Source organism: Indicator indicator, chromosome 16, assembly GCF_027791375.1.
Source record: "Indicator indicator isolate 239-I01 chromosome 16, UM_Iind_1.1, whole genome shotgun sequence".
In the NCBI taxonomy this organism is placed as follows: Eukaryota; Metazoa; Chordata; class Aves; order Piciformes; family Indicatoridae; genus Indicator; species Indicator indicator.
The window spans coordinates 23,303,491-23,330,446 of NC_072025.1; the positions used below are offsets into that span (position 1 = coordinate 23,303,491).

The following is a 26,956-nucleotide window of genomic DNA, read 5'->3' on the forward strand; positions in this document are numbered from 1 at the left end:
CAGAGCCAGTTCCAGTGCAGTCAATGAAAGAACTTCTCTGGATCCAGCCCATATATGGTGCAAAACAAGGCAGAAGAGAAGCAGGCACAGGGATGCACTGGCTGCAGGCACTCCTGCTGTGCGCTGAGCCCAGGAAGTGGGATGTGTCCTGCAAAGATTTGATGAGTTGTGACACAAGCTCAAAATTGCAGGCATTTCAGTGGCTTCCTCAACTTAAAAGTGGCATTTTAAAATGGCATTTGACACTTTGTATTAACTGAAGCTTGGCCACAGTACAGTAACAGCAGCCAACAGATCACAAACCAAGTGAACGCCTCCTGAGTTCCCACAGCACATTGCTAGGAAAGTGGACTGTGCCTTGCCCAGTACAGCCCTGTGCTGGGGCAGGGGAGGACAAAGATGCCATGGAATGAGCATGGCAAGAGTGGTGCTAGAAGAGATTTTGACACCTGTTTCAGAAGGCCCAAGATTTCTCTTACAAAGATCATAGCTTTTTATCCCCATGCTGATAACACTCAAAGTCTGGCACAGTGCAGCTGTCTCTCGGTAACCTGGGGGGACATTTCTCAAGGAACCACCTGAAGATATTAAAAGACTGCAGCAAGCACTGGAAGTCCAAGGTCAGACATGTAAAGCCTGCACGTGGAACATCTCTGCTGCCTCTTTGTTACTTATAATCATAGAATTGTTTGGGTTAGAAGGGACCTCCAAAGGTCATCTAGACCAAGCACCCTGCAGTGACCACAGATATCCTCCATTAGATCAGGTTGCCCACATCCCTGTCAAGCCTGTCCCTGAGTGTCTGCAAGGTGCAGCCTCAACTACCTACCTGGGCAACCTGTTCCAATGTTCCATTACCCTCATGGTGAAGAACCTCCTCCAACCTAAATCTACTCTTCTCTAATTTCAAATCACTGACCCATGTCCTATCACTGCAGGCCTTTGTAAACAGTCCCTCTCCAGCCTTCCTGTAGGCCCCCTTCAGGTACTGGAAGGCTGCTAATAGGTCTCCCCTAAGCCTCCTCTTCTCCAGGCGGAACACCCCCAGCTCCCTCAGCCTGTTCTCGTAGCAGAGGTGTTCCAATCCCCTGATCATTTTTGTGGCCTGCCTCTGGATCTGCTCCATCAGGTCCATGTCCTTCCCGTGTTGAGGGCACCAGAGCTGGACATGGTACTCCAGGTGAGGTCTTACCAGAGCAGAGTAACTTGACAGAATCCCCTCTCTGGATCTGCTGGCCAGGCTTCCTTTGAAGTAGTTTAGGATGCAATTGACCTTCTGGGCTGCAAGTGCACACTGCTGGCTCATGACCAGTTTCTTGTCCACCAGAATTCCCAAGTCCTTTTTCGCAGGGCTGATTTGTATCATCTCATGCCCCAGCCTGTATTGATAATGAGGATTATTTGCCTGTTCCTCAAACGATGTGCTGTCAGCTCATGGGTTTTGCCCTGGGGTTTATGGGAATTGGGCTCAATGATCCTGATGGGTTCCTATACTCCCTCGGCCGCGCCCTGGCCCTAGGTAGGGTTCTGTCCCTACGCCGCGCTCCGTCCCGGGGTCTGTCTTCCCCTTTCGCAGCAGTTTGGCGGAAAGCGCCAAAATCCCGTCAGGGGGCGCCGCAGGGCAGCGGTGCGGGCGCGGGGGCGGGACTGGGGCCAGGTGGGGCGGGGCCGGCGGCGGGAGCGGCGCGCAGAGTCCCGCGGACAGGCGGCAGCTGTGCAGGGTTGGTAGCGCAGCTGTCCCGACCAAGATGTGGCGACGCTGGGAAGTGGAATATGACGAGAAAAGGGAACTGCGGGACCTCAATTCCCGGCTACGGGTGTTTGTGTCCCGCGTGCGGGAGTTGGAGGAGGAGAACCGCTTTCTGGCACGGGAGCTGGCGGAGCTGCGGGAGCAGGAGCTGATCGGGCTGCGGGTGCCCGAACAGGAGCTGGCCTGGCTGCGGATGCAGCTGGAGGAGCTGAGTCGGGCGAAGCTGGAAGCGGAAATGGAGCGGGACGGGCTGCGGCGTGAGCTGGAGCAGTTGCAGCTGCTGGGCTCCGAGGTGCTGGCGATGCGACGCCGGCTGGAGCCAGAGCTGGCCGGGCAGCGGCAGCTGTTGAAGCGGCTGAGGGTCGAGTGCGTCGACCTGGAGGAGTTGCTACTGCAGCTGCAGGCCGAGCACGGGCACTTGGCGGAGCGGCAGAGGCGGGAGGCTGTGGAGATACGGGAGCTGCGGATGGACTTGGCCGCTTTGCCACCGCCTTTGGCCGGGCTGAGCCTGGAGGAGCTGGAGGAGACCTACGAGGTGCTGCTCAGCCAGAGCTGCCGGGAGACTTTCCTGCGCTACCAGGAGCAGTTGCAAGTGCTGCAGGAGCAGGAGGCGCAGCGAAGCCAGGAGAACCTGGAGCTCCTGCGGGAGGAGAGCCGACAGTGCCGCCAGCACCTGGAGGACCTCCACCGCCAGGGCCAGGAGCTGTGCGAGCTCCGGGAGCGGCTGGAGCAGGAGCTACTCGCCATGCAGGACCGCCACGGTGCCGAGGTGGAGGAGTACCAGGTGCGTATCGGGTCGGTCCCGTCCCGGGTCTCCCTTGGCCCTCTCGCTGGGCTCTCTAGCCGTGCTGCTTTTTTCTTGCCCCCCGTGCTTGTTTTGATGCTCCTTTGAGTCTTCTTCCACCTCCCACTGGTTGTTTCCATTCGGGTCTGGCCCCTCGTGAGATGTGAGCCCACGACCCTGGCACTCCACTCCCTTAAACTTCCATCCCTCCTGCTCCTTCTGTTGCGGGACGGACCTCTGACTTCTCACCCTACTTTGCCTTCCTGCGGTAGGATTTCCCTAAGCTAGAGGAAGATGTATCCCAGCAAAGGCTTGTTGCTGCTGAGCTCTTCTCTGTGTGGAGCAAGGAGTCCCTTTGAGACTCACTGCTTCGTTCGAGGAGAGCTGGGTGCGACGTGTGAGGATCAAAAGGGAGAGGGTGACCCTGCGGACATCTTTCGGGTGACAGGTGCTCCCTTCCCGAAGTAGCCTAGGGCATGGAGATGGCACGGAGATGGCACGCAGGCTTGCCAGGGCTCCTGATTGGGTTGGCACGAGCGCATGGGTGATGAAGCAGTCCTTGGGAGCAGGTGAACCGAGTCCCTGTGTGATGGAACCTAAAGTTTCCCTTCTAGCCTGAGACTTGAGGCTGATCTGTCTTGATCAGAGAAATTACCTGAATTTTCTTTCTGCTTTACACGTGCCTAGAGAACAGCTTGTGGCCCCAATGTAGTTAAGGAAACTTAGTTGCTTAAAGGCAGGAAGGATCCTTACTGTGCTATATACGATTGAGTAGAGCGCGAATGAAACTAATGGCGTAGGTGACTGGTATCTGTTCGAGGTGGCTGTTTGGCGTTGTTGAGTAGAGTGTTATAGCATGTGTAGCTGAGGATTTGCTTGCTGTCGGGGTAACGTTCGGTATAGCGACGTGCAATCACCCTGCGCGTGTCAACAGATCAGCAGCCGCCGGAACAGCAAAATACGAATTCATCACATTTAGAGTGGAGAGCACATATTAGATCATCCAGGCCATCGATCGATTTCCTGAGGGCAACATTTCTTTTGTTAATTGTTAGACCTTTTATTAACACTCTGCTGGAGATTGGTGTTTGTCTGAACCCCATGTGCTAATGATCACATTGTGGCCAACAGCCCTGGTACATTATGGAGATGTTGGCAGCCAGGAGAAGACCAGGACCTGTTGCTCTGTGTGTGCCTGGCTTTTGTACTTGGCTATGTTGTTTGCAAGTTGCATAGTTTGCAGATGCTGTGAACTGAGGCAGAATAAGTATGTAAGAAGTAATCAGAAAGGCTTTTAACTTTTAAATGTTTTGTTTTCATTTTTGACAGGGGAATTAATTCTTCCAATCATATATGGAAATGTTTCCAAAGCTTTAGAAGAAGTTATGTGTAAATCTCATTAATTAAAGCTGTCCATGAGTCAAGGCCAGGTGAAAACAAAGAAGAAAAAAAGAACTTCTTAATTTATTTCACCTGTCTTAAGGTATATAAGTTTATATAAATGTACTTAAGCCTACTAATATTTAAAATGATTTTGGCTTCCAAATTATGACCTCCTTGCTGCCTATAATTCTTATTTGGCATTTGTAATGAAAACTTCATTGGTTTTCCATCAGCACTGCTCAAATGTAAACCTCTAAATAAGGTGATACTTTAAGAAGAGCAGTGTGTAGAGCTCACTGTCAATGCTACAAGTTTTTCTTCTCAAGCCATTTAGAATGGGTTTGTTCAGACACCTCCCTCTCTTTACAACTCAGCAAGGTATGTGTGTGTCTCTGAGTCTGTACTTGTGAAGAATTTTTTTCAGAAGAGCAAGTGGAGACAGCGTGACCTGTTGTAGAAGTCAGACGATGAAAATCTCAATGCATGCCCTTGAATTGCCCTGGTTCAGTACTTAAAAATGGATTGTTACTTTGATACCGATGTACCAAACTTGTTTCACTCTCATGAGCATTTGGCATGCTTTGGAACAAGTCCTAATAACACAAGAAGGAAAAAGGTGCTTTGATAGCCAGCCTGAAACCATGTGAGCTGTCTTATCTTTGACCATATATCTAGAGAATATTTAAATTCTGGTGAAAATTATATCATGGTTTATAACTTCTGAATAGTTTCATATTTAAAATATTTGGTTTCTAATGGGGAAGGTGTTTTTTAGTAGCCAGTCTGCTCTAGATGAGAAATAAAATTAGCTTATGCTCACATCCAGAAAGAAAAATGATAGAAATAAAAATACGTAGAAGTAGCTATTTCAGGTCTTGTTCTTGTGATCAAAACCAGTTTTCCTCATTGTTTCTTTTATTGGTGCAAGTATGTTCAGCATGGGTTTTAAACTGTTCTTTAAAGAGCATCTATTTCATGCTTATTTACAGTAAAGTGTCACAGAGAAATTATGTGTGTGTAGATTTAAGTCAAGTGATTCTTGTTCATTGCAGCTGCTATGGCAATTAGATTTATTCATATTTTCCATATATCATCCAGTTTCCTTATATGTCTGTCTTTGCCTCCTGCACTCTCCTTTTCCTCACTAGAGCTTTCAGCAGTGTTACACAGAATTATGTGTTTGGAGTTATAATTCAGATGAACCGTGCAAGCTGTAAGTCATGCATTGTTTGGAAAATTTTCACTGATCCTAAATTCAGCAGGCCTCTTATTTCCCTAATTTTAGCTGTGTGCTGTGACAGTACTTGTGCAAAAACTATCAGTGATTGGAGAGAGCCTTGAATTTTTTTCATGTAAAGTGGCCATGGCTCATCCTGCTGCTATGAAATGAGGCAGATACTTTTCATTAATACAGTGGATATAGGATCTGTTCCTTTGTCAGTATTGTGAGGCCCAGAGAAGAAAAGATTTTTGTCAAATGAAAATCTAATATGTAAAATGCCTTCTTTTTTCTTTTTCTTTTTTTGGATGTACTGGTCTCTAGCTGGCAAAATGCAGAAGAGTGTCAGTTCCTTCCATGCTGAGCTGTACAATGAACTATAGGATAGGTAAATAGTACCATACAGAAGGGGCTGGAGCCTGGATTCCCCTTTTTACTCCCTGAGTAGCTGCAGCTTGGACAGACCAAGTAAATTCTTATCCCTTTACTGCCCTCCTAAAATTTCCCACTGCTGCCTGGAAAGGAATATCTGAAGAGTGAGAAAATCACTTCTATTCAGTTAGTCCTATCAGGACATCACTGGGATTTGGGGGGCATGGTACTAATGTGGTTGAGAAACAAATCTTTCCAAGAAAGCCCTATGTGAAGCAAACAGAGCTGCACCAATATAGGTTATCTTCTGCAAAATGTAAGTTTGTCGGCTTGCAGTCTCCTGAATTTTACTAAAATGGTTTATGTGCTTTTGGCATGCTTGGAAATGGGACTTAAGACCGGTTGTCCTCTGCATAATGTTTAAGCATCAGTGACTGAAAGGCCAGATGAGTGGCTGTCTGCCATCCAGCCTATATAGCGTCTGCTCTTGCTGGAATGAATTCCTTTTGAGCTTACCCAGCTGACTGAGTTATGTAGCCCCTTATGGTAATCATTAACTCAGACTTTTGGATCTTGAATGCAATCCAAATCCACTGGGTAAAATCATGGTGGCTTTCAAACTCAGACTGCAGAAGCTGGGGGTGAAGGACTAATGTTCCCATGCCTTTAGATAGGTGTGATAGATGTGCGGTCTTCAGAGCTCCACACGCTCTGTAGTGCACTATATAGATTCTTCTGGGACTGCAGCAAGACTTGTGTGGTGTGAAGCTCTCTTTACCATATGCATGCACATCTATAGGTTAGTTCCCTATGGTTAATTGAGGTAGCAAGCACCTGAATCACTTCATGTTTTGTGTCAGAACTCTTACCACCTTCAGTGGTTGGTCCCATAGAGATCCAGTCTTTCTTGGCTTTTTGCATCTTTTGCTGACTTCTCTGGTTCTGTCAGCACTCTGTCCGCTCTTGCTTGATAGGCTTTTCCTTTTAAAAGCACACCCTGGCACTTTGCTTCTCATCTTGGGGTGTTCTGTTGTGGCAGCTCTTGAACAGGGTTGTTGTTTCAGAGCTGCTAAAGACCAGTGGTTCTACTTGCTGCTGTGTGTGACCATACAGGATGATACCTCTGCTGCAGTCTGGAGGTAGTTGTTGGATGGTTGGTAGTGCTTTGCCAGATATGATTTGGCTTCTGCCATAAAACAGGAATTTTAGATGCACTGAAGACCATAGGTAAGACTTGTCATGTCTAAGAAAACAGCTGCAAATCAAGAAATAGATTCATCTGTTCCATAGAGAGGTATACTCACATGTCTGTGAAGATACAGGCAGCCTACTTCATAAAGCTTGCTTTTTTACTTTGACTTTACTTATTAAAAAAAAAAAAGCTATTAATATTTGAAATGCCAGCACTTTATAATCTTAGTTCTTAAACCTTACTCCTGCCTAGGATATCATACTGGCATTAATTAACCTGGAGAGTCCTTTGCTCTGTCTTCATTTTTATGCTACCATTCCTACTGTGATACCTGAACGCTTGCTGCATATGAATGAAGCATTTTGAATTCTTTTAAACTAGACAATCAGTGTCTTGATTTTCCAGTTTGTATTGCAAAGCATTAGTAGGATGCAAGCTAAAATAGGCTGTCATGAATTGCTGTTGAGCATTGTACACATGTATGCAGTTTTGCTCTGTGACAGTTCAGAGTCCTTGTGTAGTGCAGAGTGATATGAACAAAATAGAATCAGGCCTTTGAGTTTAATTTCTGTGTTCTCAGCCCTCAGAACAGTGTCATCTGTAGCATTTTGGTTAGCACCAATCTGCTGGTGGAGGAGGATTGATCTGAGTTAGTAGATTCTATTGACAGTGAGGAAACCATTAAGGACCACACTGAACAGCTAATGCTGATGCTTCCAGTTTGTGTCTGTCCTGAACAAGCTCTTTTCAATTATCAGGGGTGGACTTGCTTTCCAGAAGTTATCAATTTGCCCTTCCTGTGAGAGGTAACACCAGTGATTGAAGTACTTGCTTTCTGTGATGCTCCTTTTGAGAACATGAGAGTCAGTTGTCTTTGTTTAAATCAAATCACAGAATGTTAGTTTGGAACGGATTTCTAGAGATCACTGAGTCCAATTCCCCCTAGCCAAATCAGGATTTCCTAGGGCAGGCTGCACAGGAATGCATCCAGATGGATTTTGAGTGTCTCCAGATAAGGAGACTTTCAAATCTCAATATTCTGTTGCATAAGTGTTCACTGCTTTTTCTGTTCTGGACAGTCATTCACTATTTAATCCTCAGTATTTCAGAGTATGTTAAGATTCAGATAATTTTGGACTTTGGTGTTTTCCTGCTCCTCAGTCCCTTTCTCTGTTTCCAAAACACATTAAATAAAGGTGGGCAGGTGTTAGCCTTGCCTACTGTCTCACCAGTGCTGCTGCTCTCATGTAATTTGTGAATGTCATATAAACTACATCCCTCCCATACACACTCATATGAAGGCACAAAGTTATATTTAGTTATCAGTGAGCAATCTCTTATATACCTTCTAAATAGCAGTCAGGACAAAGCTGGGTGGACTACAAAACAGATGTCCAAATATTGTAGAAAACTTGACTTAAAGGAAGTGCTGGAGTTCATCCTTCACCTTCTAGACACTGAATATCTGCAGATACTAGAACTGAAAAACTGATTTGGACTCATGTCTATGCAACTGAAAGTACTGATAAAGTATGGTTCTCATGGTAATGGAATTGCCAAAATTCCTGGTCTCAAGTATGACTGAAGCATGTATGTCTGTGTTCCCAAAATGACACCAAGTCCTGTTTAAGTCACATTCATACAGGAGTGTATATTCCTTGCTATATATACTCAGTAACTTTGTGCTGGACATCTGAATGTGTTTTACTGAAATATTTAATTAGCTTAGTAAGGCATAAACTGAGATCTTACCATAGAACTCTGTTTCAGTAACTGTGTTTCAGATTGCCTATGGGGAGGTCATAGAGCTGATTTGTTCTGGTTTTTGAAGTGATGGAACATACTGATTTATTGTTCTCAGATTATTTTAATTCAAAGTTTTAAGATATTAGACTTTTGAGTGTACATATTTTGATGTTATTTCAAAACTAAAATTCAGTATTTCTGTTTAGAGGATAATTGATGCCTTAGAAGAAGAAAAGCAGTTCCTGACCATGTCAATCACAGATTACCTGAAAGATTATCAAGAACTACTGCAGGTGAAAGCAGGCCTCATTCTTGAAATTGAAACGTACAGGTAAGAATTGCTGTTATACTCAGTTGTCTAATCAGTGGGTAATTGAAATCCCTTTTTATAGACAGAGGAGCTCTGTTCATTCTCTTTTCAGCATTTAAAATACAGAAAGCTACTTTTAGAGTCTTGGATTAAGACTCCTTCTATCTATTGCCATTTGTTAGAGTGATCAGACCTCTAATATCAGTTATTAGCTTGTTCTGTGATGTGGGTCACCATGCCATTCTGTGCTTGACTGTGCTGTGTCAGGAAGGTAACACCCCTTCAGAAGGCTGTTAATACATGTGGAGCTGTCTAACATCTCTGGGAAAACTGTAATGCTAGTAAAATACTGTTATTAGTAATGCTGATAAGAATTACCACTAGGCAGAGCTGACTGGAACTTGATGTTAGCAAAACTACCTCTAGTAGTTCTGGGCACAGAGGAACTGGAATTACTATGTTAGAGAAGCCAATATAATCCATAGGAATCCTATTATCTTTGTACAAATCTGTGTCCACTTGCAGCACTGATTAAATAGTGAGTTCCCTGTTCTTGTTTCAGTTGTATGATAGTAGGAAGATAATGTATAAATCTATCTGATTAAATCCTGGCTTCCTCCATCCTTAGTTTGTTATGGAAACATGTTTGGATCAAATATTAGAGAACAGCTAACAACATCTCTGCTAGTGAATCTTCAGTACTGTGTATCTCCAGCCACTTGGTAGCTGTGGGGTTAAAAAGCCAGAGTAATTCTCCTGTTTGAGGAATCAAGATATATCAGTACAATGCATAAAAGTGATTTGGAAGCTAAAAAAACCCCAACAAACCAACAAATCAAACCCTTTGCACTGGAGGAAGATGCTACAGTATTTTCAATAAATGTCACTTAGATATTGATCTTCCAATGCAGAGAAGTGCAGTTCTTACTGACCAAAGGAATAATTTGTAAAAATGGAATGTCAACCTACTTTTGTGTTCTTTTTAAGGAGTATGCCACAGTCATTAGCTTGTCTATATTGTGTGCATTAGTCTACCTGCCTAAACAGACAGTGGCATTACCAGTTGTGCATGATACATGCTTCAGTGTCCTAAAGTGTTGGTGTTGTGTTCTAAGGTTGTCATGTTGCTATGAACCAATAAGCATCTAAGTCTGAATAAAGATGGCAGCAGCTGGATTATGGGTGAAATGTGTAGACTGAAGCAATCCATTGAGAAATACAAAATTTAATTGTAGTTGCATGAGTTGAAATTAGAAGGCTTGAAAGACTAACTTCTCAAGTAGCTTGACAACAGACTAGTGAACAAAGGATGTCTGTAGTTTGTCAAAGATGAAAAATTATCTGTTCAGGATTCTTTGAGTGTTGTGTGCTGTAAGATACAGACCAAGGATGGTGTCTGGGTGAGATGAAATGACAAGTAGTGTGTAGGACAAATAATTTGCAATCAATTGGTGAGTTACAGTACTGGGATGTTTGACAATGGAGTGGGATCCCTGTGATCCTTGGAAAGCCAGTAGTGTCTGGAGCAGTGCTAGTAGAAGAGAAGCTGTGGAGTCGGTAGCCAGTTGTGATCCTTACCCATGTGTGTTACTTCTGTTCACTTCAAATCATAAAACATTTGATTCTTCTAAATGTAATCCTAGCTCTGATGGTGATTTTTTTACTGTTGTCACTTAAACTTTCTCCCTAGGTTTATTCATCTGCAAAGTGGGATTAGCACTGCCACAGTAACGGAATTATTAGAGTTGTTTTGATGATTAGTACTCATCCAGAAGTAGAAATGGTAATGCCCAGGTATTTGGTGCTTTGGACATGCTCTTAGTAAGTGAACCATGAGTGCTTCTGCTCTGTAAAACCTTGTAAACCCATTAAGTCTGGAATTTCTCCAGAGGTCATATCACTGATTATTTAAGCATTGTTCTTTTGTCTAAGGATTCCCTGTCCTCGTTAATGAAGGAAGAACAATTCAGCATCACTTACATGTTTTTCTTGTCCAGTTAAGTTCCTTAACCTGTAGGGTTTCTTCTTTTGATTGTAATGAATGTCACTTGTACCCCTGATTCTGTTGGCAAGGCAGATTTCAGTGGACAAAGGAGCATCTACCTACTGAAAAAGATCTACCGAAGTTAACAGAGCAATGGTCCTTGCTACAGATCAGAAATCATGCTAGCTGATGCCAGCAAAAAATAATTCTTTTAAATATCAGAAGCTGGAAAGTGATTGTTTGAATTTCTGTTCTTACATTTACAGAATTTTACCTATTCCCCTTTTCTTTTTATTCTCCCTTCAGAAAATGCTTTCCCTATGGTATGCTGGGACTGCTGGGGAAGGCAGTCACTCTGCATCCAGTCAGTAAGCTATTAAAAGAATTCTGCACTGCTCATCTATGTGCTTTCTCAAGTCTTCCTCTTCTCCCAGACCTTATATCTGTGATAACTAGGGCATGTGAAGCTGTGTTTTCAGGAAGAATGCTGGCATATGCCCTTGCTTATGCATATTGATTAAAAAAAAAAAAAGCTATTCACACTTAATTCAACATCTTGAACTTAATCCATTGAGAAGTTTCCATGAGGGTCTTGACACCACCTTTCTTCCTGGCATTATAGGTTAAGGGTGTGGTATCAGGTCTACTTCTTGGAACTTTCATTGTACCTCCTAACCTGTATTTTCTCTTTGTTTTACAACCCCTACAGTCCTCTTTTAAAGCAAGTTTTTCGCATTAATCAATGCTACTCTTGGACTACAAGGAGGATCATTTTTGCAAGGAACACCCTTCCCTAAGGACCAAGTATACTTCCTCTCTGATTTTGCTCACCCTTCCTGCTGTGGGATCTGAGGCTTACTCAGGAAGTGGAATATATGTCTTATGTGGCTTTATGAAGTTACACCTCATGGGAATCTTCATTCCCAATTCTTTGTCACCAGTGTGGAAATAAATATTTATCCAGTTTCCTGCAGTTTTGTTCTATGCTTTTGGAGCCCTGGAAAACTGCAGTACTTAGACTGCTTATTTCGAGTGAGAAGTGGTGAATAATTCACTGTGTTAGACTCTTAAATTTAAAAGGAGATGGAAATCTGCCTAGGATCAGAATTGCTATCAAGCCGTTCTCCTCATTTATCCGAAGCTTCCTTTCTTCAAATATTAGAGGCTGCCCAGAACCTCTGATACAGGTTAAGTAGTTTTTCTGCCCTCTCTGGAATATGTTGTTGTTGAACGGTAGAAAATTTTACTTTGAAATCCAAGTGTCATGGAATTTCTTTTCTAGATTACCACTATGCATTTTGAAGCAGTGGAGACTAAAAAACTCACTTTTCACTGGCCCTCCCCCCCCTTTTTTTTTCAGTCATGGTCATTGGAATCTCTTAGTACACTTGTCAGGCATACTTCCTAATATTCTTTCTACTAGTTTTCTCCATCAGCACTTCTTTTGCCCCTTTCCATGCGTTCCTCTCAAGAAATCATCATCAGCATTAAGACCTTCTCAGCTACCCACCACAACTTTTCCAGTCAGTTTCTTTATTTCCTATTTACAACTTATACTATCTGATACCATTTTTACCATTTGTTTTATTTTGAGAACATTCTGAGTTTTCTACATATAGGGAATAACAGTTACCTGTTATTCTTGACATAGTTGTTGTGCTCCATCCTGTGGTGGAGTGGCCTGTACTCCTAAAAGTGCTTCCTCCATTCTACTTTGTACTGAGAGAGTGTTAGGGTTTTTTTGTTTGGTTGTTTTTTAACTCCTTACCCAGAATAAAGAGGGTGATTTTTAATTTTTTTTTCTATAGTTGAAACAAAGTCATTGCTGTTGTGAACGACCATGGTAATATTTGCAGTGCATCTCTTTTTTTCTTTGATGACTTCTCTCTCCCCACCCTGACTACTTTATCTCATCCATGTGCTTTCATAGACTAGTTATTTCTGTTGTCATCCAGCACACTGCTGGGCTTTAGGCTGACTAGCATGTCACTGCTAACTTTAGATAAACGACATTAATAATGAGATGAGTTAGAGGTGTAGGGGAGCAGTTGGAGTGTTTTCTGGCAACACTTACACCAAGTATCTAGACAATGTCTGTATATATCATTTGGGATCTGATTTCCAAGAAGTAGCTGACATGGCTATTTTTTTTTTTTTTTAGAAGAGTGATGCCTGGAGGAATGCTTTTTGTTATTGTGGTGAATACTTGAGTTCACACAGTTGAGATTAGAACCCTATTCTTCAGGCAGGCTAAGTTTAAAAACATTGCTCACCCCCAAGGAGGTTATACTTTAAATGCTTAATAACAGGAAAGGATGTAAAGGAACAGAGAAGCAAAATGACTTGCATAAACTGAAGCTATGGAACATAACCCAAGTTTCCTGACTTCCAAGCCAGCTCAGCACATTAGTTTCTCATGCTTCATTAAGCTTAAGCCAGCATCACATTTTCTTATCTGATAAGCCTAAAGCCGTACATAGCATACAACATTGTACAGTAAAACACTGATTCGGTTTCATAGAGGTTTCACAAAGCTTTGCCTTTCATTTCTGATAGTGTGTTTTCAGTTGTAATATTTCAGATCCAGCTTCTCTGTGCTGTTGCCCTTTGCCATATACAGTTAGCTCTTGGAACTTATTTTTAGTGACTTCATACGTTGCTGCAGCAACTGAACAAGTGTTGTTTTAACTGCAGCCAGAAATCCTTAGTCAGACTTCCCACATTCCTAATTTCCTTCATCATGGTTAACACTGTCATTGCCAGGTTCTTAAGTTTCTGCAGTGTCACCACTAGTCTCTAGAGCATGTCTGTCAGAGCAATTTGTGTGGTGCTTAAGAACTTCATCAGATCAGATATTTGGTCTTTGGGACCAATTGCATGTTTTGTAGTCATCTAATTCCTATGAAGCCTCTTTTAACAGGGAGCAAGATAAATTGCTTTAACTTTGGTTTGTGTAAAAAAAAAAAAAAAAAAAAAAAAAGACAACTGAAGGTGTCCATCTGAGCCTGTTTTAAGTGGAATAGTGTTCTGTAAATATGTTAGGTAATTCTAACCTGGCCTTTCTTCTGAACCTAGGCAAATCCATGATTGCAAAGAAAACCTTAGTAATGATGTTTTGCTGATGTCGCATTGTGCTACTGAATCTAGAGCTAGTTAGAAATCTAAAGAAGCATAAAATCCACCGAAGTGTTCAGCTATGTGGAGTGTTAAATCTACAGGTGACATTTCAAATACCTGCTTTGTTAACTTGGGCAGAAATGCCCAGCCAAATATGTTTATACCACAATCCTAAATTGCTTTCAACTCCTCGCCCAAGGGAGTCAGAAGCCTTGGTTATCATAATCCTCCAGCTTTACTCTTCACAACTTTCGTGTTGCAACTGCATGTTATCAGTGCAAAGCATCTGTTTTTTTCCAAAAGGGGAAATGCTGAAATGGGTATCTCACTAGCAGAAGTGAATATAAGCCCACCAAAATTACTCTATGAATTACAGCATTCCATTGCATATGGAAGAACCTGCCATAGAATTTCTAGGCTGTTCTACCAGAATGCTGCAGTTGAGCAGCATGTTTTGGGATAACATAGATTGTCCCTGTGAAAGCAGAAAGAGAATAAACTGCTTTGTTTCCTGTTTTTATAAAAAGCTGCGCATTTTTTATGTCAGACAGTACAAACACATAGACAACAGGAGGGAAGGAGAGCACACAAAGATTTCCAAAGCATTTATCAGTAATTCAGATAACTGACTGTAAAACCTCTACAATTGATTAAGATTGCCCTAATGTCTATGTTTTGTACTTGGTATATGAAAGAAGCCAACTTTTTTTTTTTTTAAAGCAGTTGAATAATGCTAGAGAATGCACTTTCTCCCTTCCCGCCAAAGGACAGAAGTATGGTCTGTGTGTATTTGATTATTCTTCATGCAGAGGAATCACTCCGGAAAGTGTTTTGTCCTTCAATTATGCTAGTCTCTGTGGGAAATATACCTCAGGAGTATTTTCAAGCACTACAATAAAAGCAAGAACGGAGGGCTGAGAGGGGACAAACAGATGTCATTAAAAGAAACCAAGCAGTTTCTGTCACAAAGAATTTTCCTAGTCTTTTGTTGTAAGATATGTTGTCTTGATTATCAATTGGAGTTTCCAATAGTTACTTTAATAGTGTAAGGTTTTTCCTCCAGCATTAGCCAGTGTTTGACAGTAGAAAGAATACTTAACTTCAGTTTTCCATTTGAAAAGGACAGAGCTTACAGATCCTGGCTGTCCCAGTTCTTTGGTACCATATCACCAGCAGGAAAGCTGATGACTGTTTGCTTTTATTTTCATTTTTGCCTTTTCTTTATGAAAACATCTCCATGTGTTTCTCTGAGAAAGCTTTACTGAATTTCTGTTTGATTTGATCTCAAACTGTACTGTATTTGCTACTATCAGCTCCTATAAGGTTATTGCCTTGATTGCACAAACTGGAAGGTGGTAAGGGATTCTCACTCCCAGTGATGAAATAACATGAGGTGTGAAAATTACTCAAGATCTAACCCAACTGCAGGATAATTATTTCAGTTTCTATGGCTTACGAATGTCAAATATTATGATTATTCTTCCCAATGTTTTAATGGAATGCCTTTTTATGTGTTTTGCAGAGCTTTGTTAGAAGGGGAGAGCAACCAGTGGGTTATTACATGGAGAGATCAGTATGAAGGGAAATTGCCTCAAGGTAAAAAATTAATATTTAAAATATGGATGTTGAATGAAATTCAAATATAACTGGAAACTATTGGGTTATAAGCGCTCCTGAAAAATACTTTTTGTAAGTGTATTGCGAAGTGGACATTGACTTGATTTTGAGTGTTAGTATTTTGATCAACATAGTGCTATTTTAAATGTGATGATTTATAAAATCATGACTCAGGTGGAGAAGGTAAGTAGGGATGTTTCCTAGCTCTCATAGTGCAAGAACTTTTAGATGCCCATACATACTAAGAGAGTTTTGAAGTATAAAGCAAGAGGTATTTAACAATACTTGTAGTTAAAACTGTGGCCTTCATCATGAGCCATTGTGTTAAAAAGTTTACTTGGGTTTAAAGAGAAATTTTAGAATCAAGAAGGTTGGAAGAGACCTCAAAGATCATTGAGTCCAACCTGTCACCCTAAACCTCATAACTATCTAAACCATGGCACCAAGTGCCACGTCCAGTCCCCTCTTGAACATCTCCAAGGATGGTGACTCCACCACCTCCCTGGGTAGCACATTCCAATGGCCAACCACTCTCTCTGTGAAGAACTTTCTCCTCACCTCCAGCCTAAACCTCCCCTGGCGCAGCTTGAGACTGTGTCCTCTTGTTCTGGTGCTGGTTGCCTGGGAGAAGAGACCAACCCCTTCCTGGCTACAACCTCCCTTCAGGTAGTTGTAGACATCAATGAGGTCACCCCTGAGCCTTCTCTTCTCCAGGCTAAACAGTCCCAGCTCCCTCAGCCTCTCCTCATAGGGCTTGTGCTCAAGGCCTCTCCCCAGCCTCGTTGCCCTTCTCTGGACATGCTCCAGCAATTCAACATCTTTCCTAAACTGAGGGGCCCAGAACTGGACACAGTACTCAAGGTGTGGCCTAACCAGTGCTGTGTACAGTGCTGTGTACAGTGCTGCTCCTGCTGGCCACACTATTCCTGATGCAGGCCAGGATGCCATTGGCTCTCTTGGCCACCTGGGCACACTGCTGGCTCATGTTCAGGTGGCTGTCAACCAGTACCCCCAGGTCCCTTTCTGTCTGGCTGCTCTCCAGCCACTCTGACCCCAGCCTGTAGCTCTGCATGGGGTTGTTGTGGCCAAAGTGGAGCACCCGGCACTTGGACTTGTTGAATGCCATCCTGTTGGACTCTGCCCATCTGTCTAGATGGTCAAGGTCCCTCTGCAGAGCCCTTCTACCTTCTAACAGATCAACACCTGCTCCCAGCTTGGTGTCATCTGCAAATTTACTGATGATGGACTCAATCCCCTCATCCAGATCGTCAATAAAGATATTGAACAGGATGGGGCCCAGCACTGATCCCTGGGGGACAGCACTAGTGACAGGCTGCCAGCTGGATGTGGCACCATTCACCACCACTCTCTGGGCTCGGCCCTCCTGCCAGTTCCTAACCCAGCGCAGAGTGCTGCTGTCCAAGCCACAGGCTGACAGCTTGGCCAGGAGTTTGCTGTGGGGGACAGTGTCAAAGGCCTTGCTGAAGTCCAGGTAGACTACATCCACAGCCTGTCCCACGTCCACCAGGCTGGTCACCTGATCATAGAAGGAGATCAGGTTGGTGAGGCAGGACCTGCCCTTCCTAAATCCATGTTGGCTGGGCCTGATTCCTTGGCTATCCTTCAGGTGCGCAGTGATTGCCCCCAAGACAATCTGCTCCATGATTTTCCCTGGCACTGAGGTCAGGCTGACAGGCCTGTAGTTCCCAGGTTCTTCTGTCTGCCCCTTCTTGTGGATGGGTGTCACATTGGCCAGTTTCCAGTCTTCTGGGACCTCTCCAGTGAGCCAGGACTGGTGGAAAATGATGGACAGAGGCTTGGCCAGCTCATCTGCCAGCTCTTTCAGCACCCTAGGATGAATCCCATCAGGTCCCATGGACTTGTGAATATCCAAGTGACTCAACAAGTCTCGAACTAATTCCACATGGATTTCAGGATTACAACACTGTTCCTTGACCCCATCAACCAGCTCAGGAGGCCAGTTATCCTGAAGTCCTCCTGCCTTACTGTTGAAAATGGAGGCAAAGAAGGTATTTAGAATCTCAGCCTTCTCCTCATCCTTAGTCACAATGTTACCCTCCATGTCCAATAAAGAGTGGAGGCTCCTCTTGTCCCTCTTTTTAGCATTAATATATTTATAAAAATGCTTTTTGTTGTCCTTCACGGAAGAGGCCAGTTTAATTTCTAACTGTGCTTTTGCCTCTCTAATTTTTCTCCTACATGATCTAACAACATCCTTAAACATATCACTAGTTGCCTCCCCCCTCTCCAAAGGTGATAAACCCTCTTTTTTTCCCTTAAATCCTTCAGGAGCTGCTTGCTCATCCAGGCCGGTCGTCTTCCCCGCCGGCTCGTCTTACGGCATGTGGGAACTGCCAGTTCCTGTGCCTTTAGGAGCTCCTGTTTGAAGTAGGTCCAACCATCCTGGACCCCTTTCTTCTTAAGGGCTGTTACCCAGGGAACTTTCTGAATAAGTTGCCTGAACAACCTGAAGTTTGCCTTCCGAAAGTCCAAAGTGAGGATTCTGTTACTGCTCCTCCCTGTCTCCCTGCATATTGAAAACTCCACTATCTCATGGTCACTGCACCCTAGACAGCCTCCAACCATCACATCTCCCACCAGCCCTTCTCTATTTGACAACAGCAGATCAAGCAGAGCCTTACCCCTGGTAGGTTTACCTAAGAGCTGCATCAGGAAGCTGTCATCCATACACTCTAGGAACCTTCTGGACTGTCTCCTCTCTGCTGAATTAAGCTGAATTAAGTTCTTAATTTAGCAGAGTAATGAAGGAAAAAGCAAGGACTTACTAAACATAAAGACCATTTCTGTCTTAGGAGCTGCAAATCTCTGGAGGCTGAGAGAGTATACCAGGGAAGTATCACTGTTTACTTGCCCTGTTCTTATATACTCTTCCCTATGTATCTGTGTTGGCTACTATAAACAGGATACTTGAAAGGACGGGCCTTTGATCTGACTGCTAGGGCCATTTAATAGCAGAACTGGTCTCAATAATACCTTTGAGTTTAGCAGTATGTGGTTACTGCAGACCAGGAAATGCTACCAAAAGCCAGAGGAGATGTGGCTAGCTATGTTGGAGTAGGAGATTTGAGGTGTGCAGAGCTGGTTAGTCTGAGAGCCAGACAATGATTCTGGGTACATTTTATGAAAACAGCCTAAAAGGTTCTTTATTTTTGTCTGTTGTTGTATCTTGTAGTTTTGAGGGGTTGCATTTGTGTTTCCAGTTTCCAATATGTGGTGGCATGTACACCACTAATTCTCAATAGGAACTGAGAAACTTCAGGCCACTTCGACTAATGAAGCAAAAAAACCCAAGCTTAGGATATTAGCATACTTTATTTAATAGGAAGTTGTAAATGTAAATGAACATTAATATAAATACAAAAGGTGTAATTCTCAAGTAAAGGCTATAATAGCCAGGAACTCACAAATGGTAAGATTAGCAAGAACTTGCAACTTAGCAAAAAGCTGTGCTTGTAGTTTTAATATAATTCATGCATGGACTTAATTATCATGCAGAAACTGCAGGAATGCCTTTACAAAGCTCCACTGAAAATGAAGCAATTATTTCCTTCAAACATTTAGTATAAAATTCCTTAGTTCATGCCCTTTATCTCATATTTGCAGTACAAGCCATTATTTTCATGTTACCTATGCTCTTTCTGCAGATATTATAAACGCTTCATATAATTACACTGATATTTACTCTACTTATCAAGAAAGAAATAGAAGTAAAGCTTCACCAGGTATCAGGATCACTGAAACAAGACATAGGATGCCAGTGACAAACACTAGCAGTTCTGCACGTTATTCAGTTCAATCAACACAGGCTGGATACCAGACAACAGCTAGTGGAAGAGCTCCTGGAAGAGATGTACTTGGTTCAGGATATCGTCCTTCAACGACTGTTACAAAGGATGAAAGGATTTTAACAGACCACAAAGAATTCAGAACATTTAGTCCAGCCTCCAGTAGCTGGAAAAGCACTGAAATGGAGCAGAAGACAATTCCAGAAAGAAAGAGAACAGAAATCACAACTTCATCCACAGTATCATTTTCAAAAGACTCTGCTGGAAGATTAGACAAGGGCCACAAGCCTGACGCGAAGCCAGGGATTTCTGAAAGTACAACAACAAAACCAAACTTGACTAGATTTCCAGTTTATGAGCTGAATACCAATTTTAAACCGACTGAGTATGAAGAAACCGTAACTGAAACATGGACCACAGTAAGAGAAAAAAAAGGAGGCAGCAAACCATCTGAAGAGAAAACATCTCTGCTGAAAGATCAGCTAGAGAAGAAAACAAGAGAGGAGAAAAAGAAAACAGATGAGAAATCTTTGATAGAAGAAAGAAATTCTAGTTTTGGAAGGAAAACTGAGCAGAAAAGGTATATCCGTGAGGAAATCATTAAACAGAAGTCAACAGAGAGTGATATTTCTAATGCAAAAACTTTGAAAAGCAAATCAACCAAAAAAGATAAAAATGTGACCTTGGACTCAAGAAGCGAAGGTGGCATTGAGATACCCATCAGTCCTGAAAAGCCTGCTCCCCACCAAGAATCTCAGAGTAATAAAGAAATGAGGTTACAAGGTGTTAAATCTTCCACGGGAAGAGAAACAGATGAGCACAAAACTAAGCCTGCTGAAATTCCAAAAGTGAGTACTTCAGAAGCAGAATCCAGTCTGAAAGATGAAGACCAAATTAATGACAGCAGTCATAAAATGGGAACTCAGTCAACTGAAAACATAGCAGAGAATATTGTTGCTGACATTCTTAAAAGTTTCATGCAGTCTTCTAGTTCACAAATCTCAATGGACACAAAAGTGACCTATTTTAATAAGAAAGAACAACCAGAGGATGGGAAAATGAAGACTGAGATCACAGTGCAATCTCAAGTTCAGGAAAATATAGATATTTCTGATGAAGGTGATGTAGGAGGTCTATCAAACCGGGATGTTAGAAAGGTGATTCGAGAGGGTGTTGCGGGAACTCCTTCCAAAGAGGAGATAGAAGATATAGTACATCATGGCCTGAAAGAAAATGAGTGTGGAAAGAACGTGTCTGTTAATGTTGAGATTGTAGAGGAGCTACTAGATGATGCCACCGATGAAAGGACTGAATTTTCAACACCTTTTGAAGTAGAAGAAGTGGAAGATACATACCCTGAGAGAGAAAGGCATTATGGTGATGAGGAGGAAGTAACATTTACATATGAAGATGTTAAAAAGAAGAAACAATGCCATGAGAGTTTCACTCATGTGGAAGAATTAACTGAGGAAGATGACTCACCTATTGAACAAAAGTATTTTGTATCAGTTCCCGATGATCATCCTATTACTAATGAAAAAGATGATGACTCAGTGTATGGACAAATTCATATAGAAGAAGAGTCAACTATTAAATATTCTTGGCAAGATGAATTTTTGCAAGGTACACAAAGTAAGAGAGATGAAGGTATAAGCTCTCCAGAAGAAACATACCAAGTAGTAGGGGAGGAAGCAAGTGCCCATATTTTAAAAGAACATCCTGAAGGTGAATCATCCCATGTTGAATCTGTTGTTATTGAAAAAGAAATTAAAATTCCTCATGAATTTCAGACTTCAATAAAAGGGCTTTTATCAAAGGAAACGAAGGACCCTAAGCATCAGTTAAAGGAAGCTTTGGAGAAGCTGGAGGGCAGTCTCCCAGAAAGTGTGAAAGAAGAGTTGTCTGCATTAACAAAACAAAATCAGGCTGACTCTAGCAGCTTAGAATTTGATATAAAAAAAGTTGATCAAAAAGATGAGGGTGGCGTGGTGACAATTGTTGCTGAAGTCAATCTGTCACAGACCCTTAATACCGATGAACTCGATGTAGCTCAGCTTGATGAAATGATTGCAGGTGAGAAGGAGAAGGCAATGCTGCACTCGATGACAAAAGAGAGCTTGGAGAGTGTTGTGGATGGTAGAAGTGACATCCATGTTTCTTCTCACAGTGATAAATTCACTCCTTTGGCTGACCAAGAAATCTATAACTCGTCTACAGTGAGGAGGAGTGATGGTGCAGGGTATCATGCCACTGAAAAAATCATTTATGATGGTTCTGTTTTGGAAACTGCAGATTTTGGTGAAGCCTCTCACTCAGCACAATCAGCTGATGAGCCCACATCTGTAAGGCGTATTGAGGTTGGTCCAGTAGAAGTTCGGAGATCTGAGCAGATAATGTATGAAGGGCCTGGTTCTGAAACTCTGGAGCTCAGTGCTGCAGAAGATTTTGTTCAGACAGAAGGATCGTCAGAATTTAGCCGATCTGTGAGGCATTATAAACTGGGTCCTAACAAAATCCAAACCACAGAAGAAGTAATTTTTACAGGCCCTATTACTACCACTGCAGAAGAGATTGATTCTGGAAATCTTTCCCAGAAGTTTTCAACAGACTTCAACAGGTCCACAAGACATGTCACAGTAGGATCAAGGCAAATAACTGAAGAAATTTCTTTTGAAGGGCCTGTTTCAGGCTCTGTTGAACTCAATAGCTCAGGTAACCTTTCTCAGGCAGAAGAGTCTGTGGATGTCAGCAGATCAATGAGGCACTTCAGATTAAGTCCAAAAGAGATTCGTACTGAGCAAGTTATCTTTCAAGGACCAATTTCTGGCAAAGTAGAAGTCAGTGACACTAGAGACTTCTCACAGACAGAAAGTTCAATCAGCCACATTCAGCTGAGTCCCCAAGCGTTTATGACAGCTGAAAAAATCATCTACCAGGGGCCCATCTCTGAACACACAGATCTTTCACAAACAGAAGAGTCATCTGAGAGCAGTAAGTCTGTAAAGCATATTAAAGTAGGATCCAAGGAAGGATCTTTTACTTTTCAAATGGATGCGTCCAAAACGTGTGGAATATCCACAGTAGAAGGTGAAGAGCAAGCAACAATGCTTGCAACCCAAAAGCAAGACCCTTCTGTTGGTCAGCCACAGATTGTAGTTGAAGGCAACCAGATTGTAGAAAATGAAAATAGAAGTGGTGGCTATGTTCTCTCCAGTTTTTCTCAAGGCCACAGTGAAAATGTCGTGGAAAAGTCATATTTTGATCAAACTGTGCAGATGCAAAGAATGGTAGACCAAAGGTCAGTAATTTCTGATGAAAAGAAAGTTGCTCTTCTCTATCTGGACCACGAGGAGGAAGATGATGATGATAATGGACAGTGGTTCTGAAAGGACTCTTTAATGAAGTCTACTTAGTAATTTATGCATATTTTTGATTATCCTTTTTCTAAAAAAGGAAAAGAAAGGATGAGGAAGCACTCAAACTATTGAGATTAATGATAGTAGACTGAGAAGTATTGAATCTGAGCTCTACCTATTCAGCACACTTTACTTTATTGGAAATTTTATTTTGGGGAGAAATCATACTATTGGTGTGTTTCCCTCAGAGACTTGTGTCCAGTAATTTCAGGTTTTTCCACCTGTAGAGATGGAAATTTGCTACTGGGTAATTCAGAGGATTGTATTTTTTGTTTGTTCTATAGCAGGTCTGTTAATAAGTATGTACCTGAATAAGACTTTTCAGTTTTATTATTTTAAATACTGTATTGTACTTGGTTACTAAAATATCCAATTGTGTTTAAATCTCAAGCTACTAACCCACAATATAACAGGCTCTAAGACTAATGAGAGTGGTAGGTAGCTGATTTTCAGTTCCAGTTCTGTGTTCTTATATGCAATACCTAATTAAAACATTTTGAGAGAGAGTTATTACAGCTATGACAAATAAATACAACTCTGTAGGATCAAGCTAAGCCTAGCAAAATTGACAAAAATATTTGTATAGCTAGAATGCAGTGGGGAAAAAAGAAAGTAACTGCAGCAAGGATTTTTCACAGTATTCTTAATAAGTAATAGTGATTTTTATGGTTAGACAGTAGCCCATTTACCATCTTTTAAAAGAAAACAAATTTAAAGAGGTTGGATAGTATTTCTGCTGAAGCAAGGAGAACTCTTGACAGCCTCATTGGCTATGTACATTAGTAACATCAACCTCTTTTGGAGTATATGGGTTACCTTGATGCTAGGTATTGCTAAAGGTAAATGTGAAGTGTCAAGCATTACTACATAATGCCTAATTTTGTAACAGAGGGAAATTAGCTTGTATGGTTTCTGTCCTGAAGAAAACCTGTACAAATGGCATTGATGACACTTCTCATCATCGTGTGTCAAGTAATTTCCAGATAATCCTTTGTTTACAAATGTGAAGATGCCCTTTTCCATTAGCAGTCTTGCAAATTCAACCTCAGATTTTTTCTGTTTTTTCCTTTTTGTGTTTAGTGTTTTTTCTTTTTCTTTTTTTTTTTTCCCCTAGTTGTAACATTTAGCTGAGGCAAAAGTTAGTTTCTACTTAAAAAATTTGAGAATAAGCCAATTTCATTTGGATTGCACATAGGTTAAATGAAGGACATACTTTAACTTTACAATGATATTTGAGTGACTTCAAAGGCAGGTCAGAAGCCAGCCCCACTAGTTGCACTAAACTGTGCAGTGCTAGCAGAAGCAGAAATAGCAGCCAAAGTATTTCTGTTACTGCGGTAAGAAGATGCCATATTGGACACACATGAGAAATGAGATACACAGATTAGAAGCTGCTGTTTTTCCATGCACACACACACGCATTCACTCTCACACCTTCTCTGCAGAGTAAAGCACACCTGTGTCCCAATGACTGTTGTGCCAGGCTGGTGGTTGCTGACTCAGAACTTTTTTCCTGTGGTTATATAAGCCTCGTTTTGTGTATGCTAAGCCATTCTAGAATCCCGTTAAACTATCTTGGCTGATAGTCACTTGGCATGGCTTGTCACTTTTCAGATTCCTTAATATTAACAGAAGCTAGATTTTTCAAAACTGACTGCTGCTTTATGATATGAATGTAACCACAAAGCCAAAGAGGAGCTCCATGCTGACTGATGTATCCTGCTGTTTCAGACAGGAGACAGAGTAATGGTTGTGTGCCTTAGTAACTAAGTTTGAAACTGTACAAAGCTCTTAATGTACCAGAGATTAACTCATGAGTTTTGTCTGCACTACAAATTTTTCTGTACACTTTTCTCATCTTGCAAAAGTGTGAGCACCAGCGTACCTGGGATTCGTTATTTTTTGACCGTGTACTTTTTGACCATGTATTTTTTGACCATAATTTGTTGCAATTGGAAGTGTAACCAACAGCTGGAAAACGAATAGGAAACTGAGTTATGTGGAAGCACTAAAGGCATGCATGCTAAGCTTTTTTTATACTGTTCACTGTGCAATGAATACTTGTTTTCAAAATCATTCATATGTGCTAAGAAAAGATCTTGTGCTTCCATTTATAAAGAGCATGGTATTAGTTGTAATATTTTTATACTTTTGTTTCTTTAGCTGACCTTATGATTTTGAAGATGATGATACCTCTGTGTTTATTTAATTAACTGTGTATAAGTCGGAATTTTCCAGCTAGGTGCCTAACTACCGGCAATCAGATTATGAACCTCAAGTATTAAATAACTGCATAAAGGAAGAAATGAAGTCTCTAATAAGCAGCAGCGTTAAAAAATAATCAATGTAAGGTCTCTCAGGTAGGAATTAAACATTCTCTGTAAAGCATTTAGAAGAATTTCTACAGAAAATTTATTTTGTAACCCACAAAAAGCTATTTACAAGGCTTAGCCTATTTATTGATACAGATTGACAGATTGCGTCGGGTTGGAAGGGACTCTCAATGGTCATCTTCTCCAACCCCAGTTCCTTGTGGAATCTGACAAAAGTTCTTCTCAGGAACAACTATACCAATATTATTATATTTATCTTCACCTGCTCAGTGAATTATGTCAGATGAAGGAATAAACCAGTAAGGAGCAAGTGAATCATAAAATGTAGATGGCCTTAGTGTTAAATGAGGAAAAAAGAATAAAACCAGTATTGTCTCTACTGAGGCAGCAACAGCTCTTTAAAATTTTCTTTATAGGTCACTGTCAAGTATAGTAGGTTATATCAAGATATATTTCTGTTTTGATTGCCTGGAGGGAAAAATTTGTCCTGTGTAGTTCTAGTTAAGATCAGGATTTTTATCAACTGTTGGAAAGTTAGCTTATTGCAGGGAACTGGAAATATGCCTTAGCGTAACATTTAAAGACATGCACAGTTCCTTTGCACGAGTACTTTCAGGCTGTGAAAACAAAGCTATCTTATGTGAAAAGGGGTAAAGTTTTAAAAAAATCTTGGTGTAAGCAGCTCATTTTCCATTTAGTTCTCATTAACCAGGGACATTTTGACATGGTGTTATGCAACAGGTATCATGACCTTCAGGCAACAAAATGCAGTTAGGACAACATTTGTGTCCTGCTGGCCTAATAGTTGCATTTGCAGAGTCAGGGCCACAGGTAAGTGTAAGAGCAAATATAATCTAATCCTTGTTGTGCTTACCCTGTACGATCACTTTCTGCGTAAGTATTACAACCTGTGGCTTAAAGGATTGGTGGTATGACCTCAGTCAGCATGTACTTCTGAAGCTTACTCATTTAAGTTGTGCTTTTCATTAAATACAAACAAGAATTTTACTGCTGAGTTTGGATTAAATAAAGTGCTTTCAAAATATAATTAGTAATTGTGGGTCGGGGAGGGGGAGAGGTTAAAAACAATGTATTTATATGATGATAGAGATCAGATGTGGGGCACTGTTTTACGAATGTGTAAACCACTGGTCTAGAAAGCAAATATAGCATAGAATATAAAGAAGGATGTGTGAGAGACCTGGGACTCTGTACTGACTGATGTTTGTGAATAGCAGGTGTTGAAAAAGAGGGTAAGAATGTTGAACCTGGGTTTGTTGATGTCAGTTGTATGAACCTTTGCAGGCAGCTTGTATTTTGGTCGTTTGCAACGAAACTGCATTTTTATGGTGGTATAAGCTTTGTGATTTTACACTTTTTCACTCTTGAGTATTAAACAATCAAAATCAATGCAGACGTTTCTCTTTCTTCCTGTCTGATGGTTTTAATGCTGCATTATCAAAGAAAAGGGACGTCATTCCTATGTCTGTTCCTTTAAGGTCTCTCAAACTGATGAGTTAATTTTGGTTCAAAGAATGAACATATTTTTTCATTCCAGCAAAGTCATACCTCTTTCACGTTGGTAACAGAAATGATGGTAAAGCAGCCTGTTCTTGATTGCAACTGCACACAACGTGGGTGGACATGCAGTGGTTCTTGAGTTCAACAGCAGGTAGTGGGAAGGCAGAATATAAAGGACATAGGTGGTGAGACTCTTGAAGTTGCCAGCATTATAGTCTTCCTTGGATCCTGGGATTTGCCCAAGGTAAGTCTTAACTTAGGCTGTTACCTAGCAAAGAAAACCTTTTCTTGCACATTTATACCTCCTAAAGTAAATGTATATATATTTTTTTTTTTAAATGGTACCTCTGTCTATATTGTGAAGTTTATTCATCTCTTTAACTGC

At 41.5% G+C, this 26,956-nt stretch overlaps 1 protein-coding gene across 1 annotated transcript; it reads left to right on the forward strand.

The window, feature by feature from the left end:
* The first annotated feature begins 1,715 nt into the window (after nt 1-1,715).
* Nucleotides 1,716-26,511, forward strand: SYNM (synemin). The gene is made up of 4 exons (XM_054387792.1): nt 1,716-2,534; nt 8,653-8,777; nt 15,380-15,453; nt 19,161-26,511. Exons 1-4 carry the CDS (start codon nt 1,749-1,751, stop codon nt 22,685-22,687), a joined length of 4,512 nt encoding a protein of 1,503 aa, XP_054243767.1. The 5' UTR covers nt 1,716-1,748; the 3' UTR covers nt 22,688-26,511.
* The last annotated feature ends 445 nt before the right edge of the window (nt 26,512-26,956 follow it).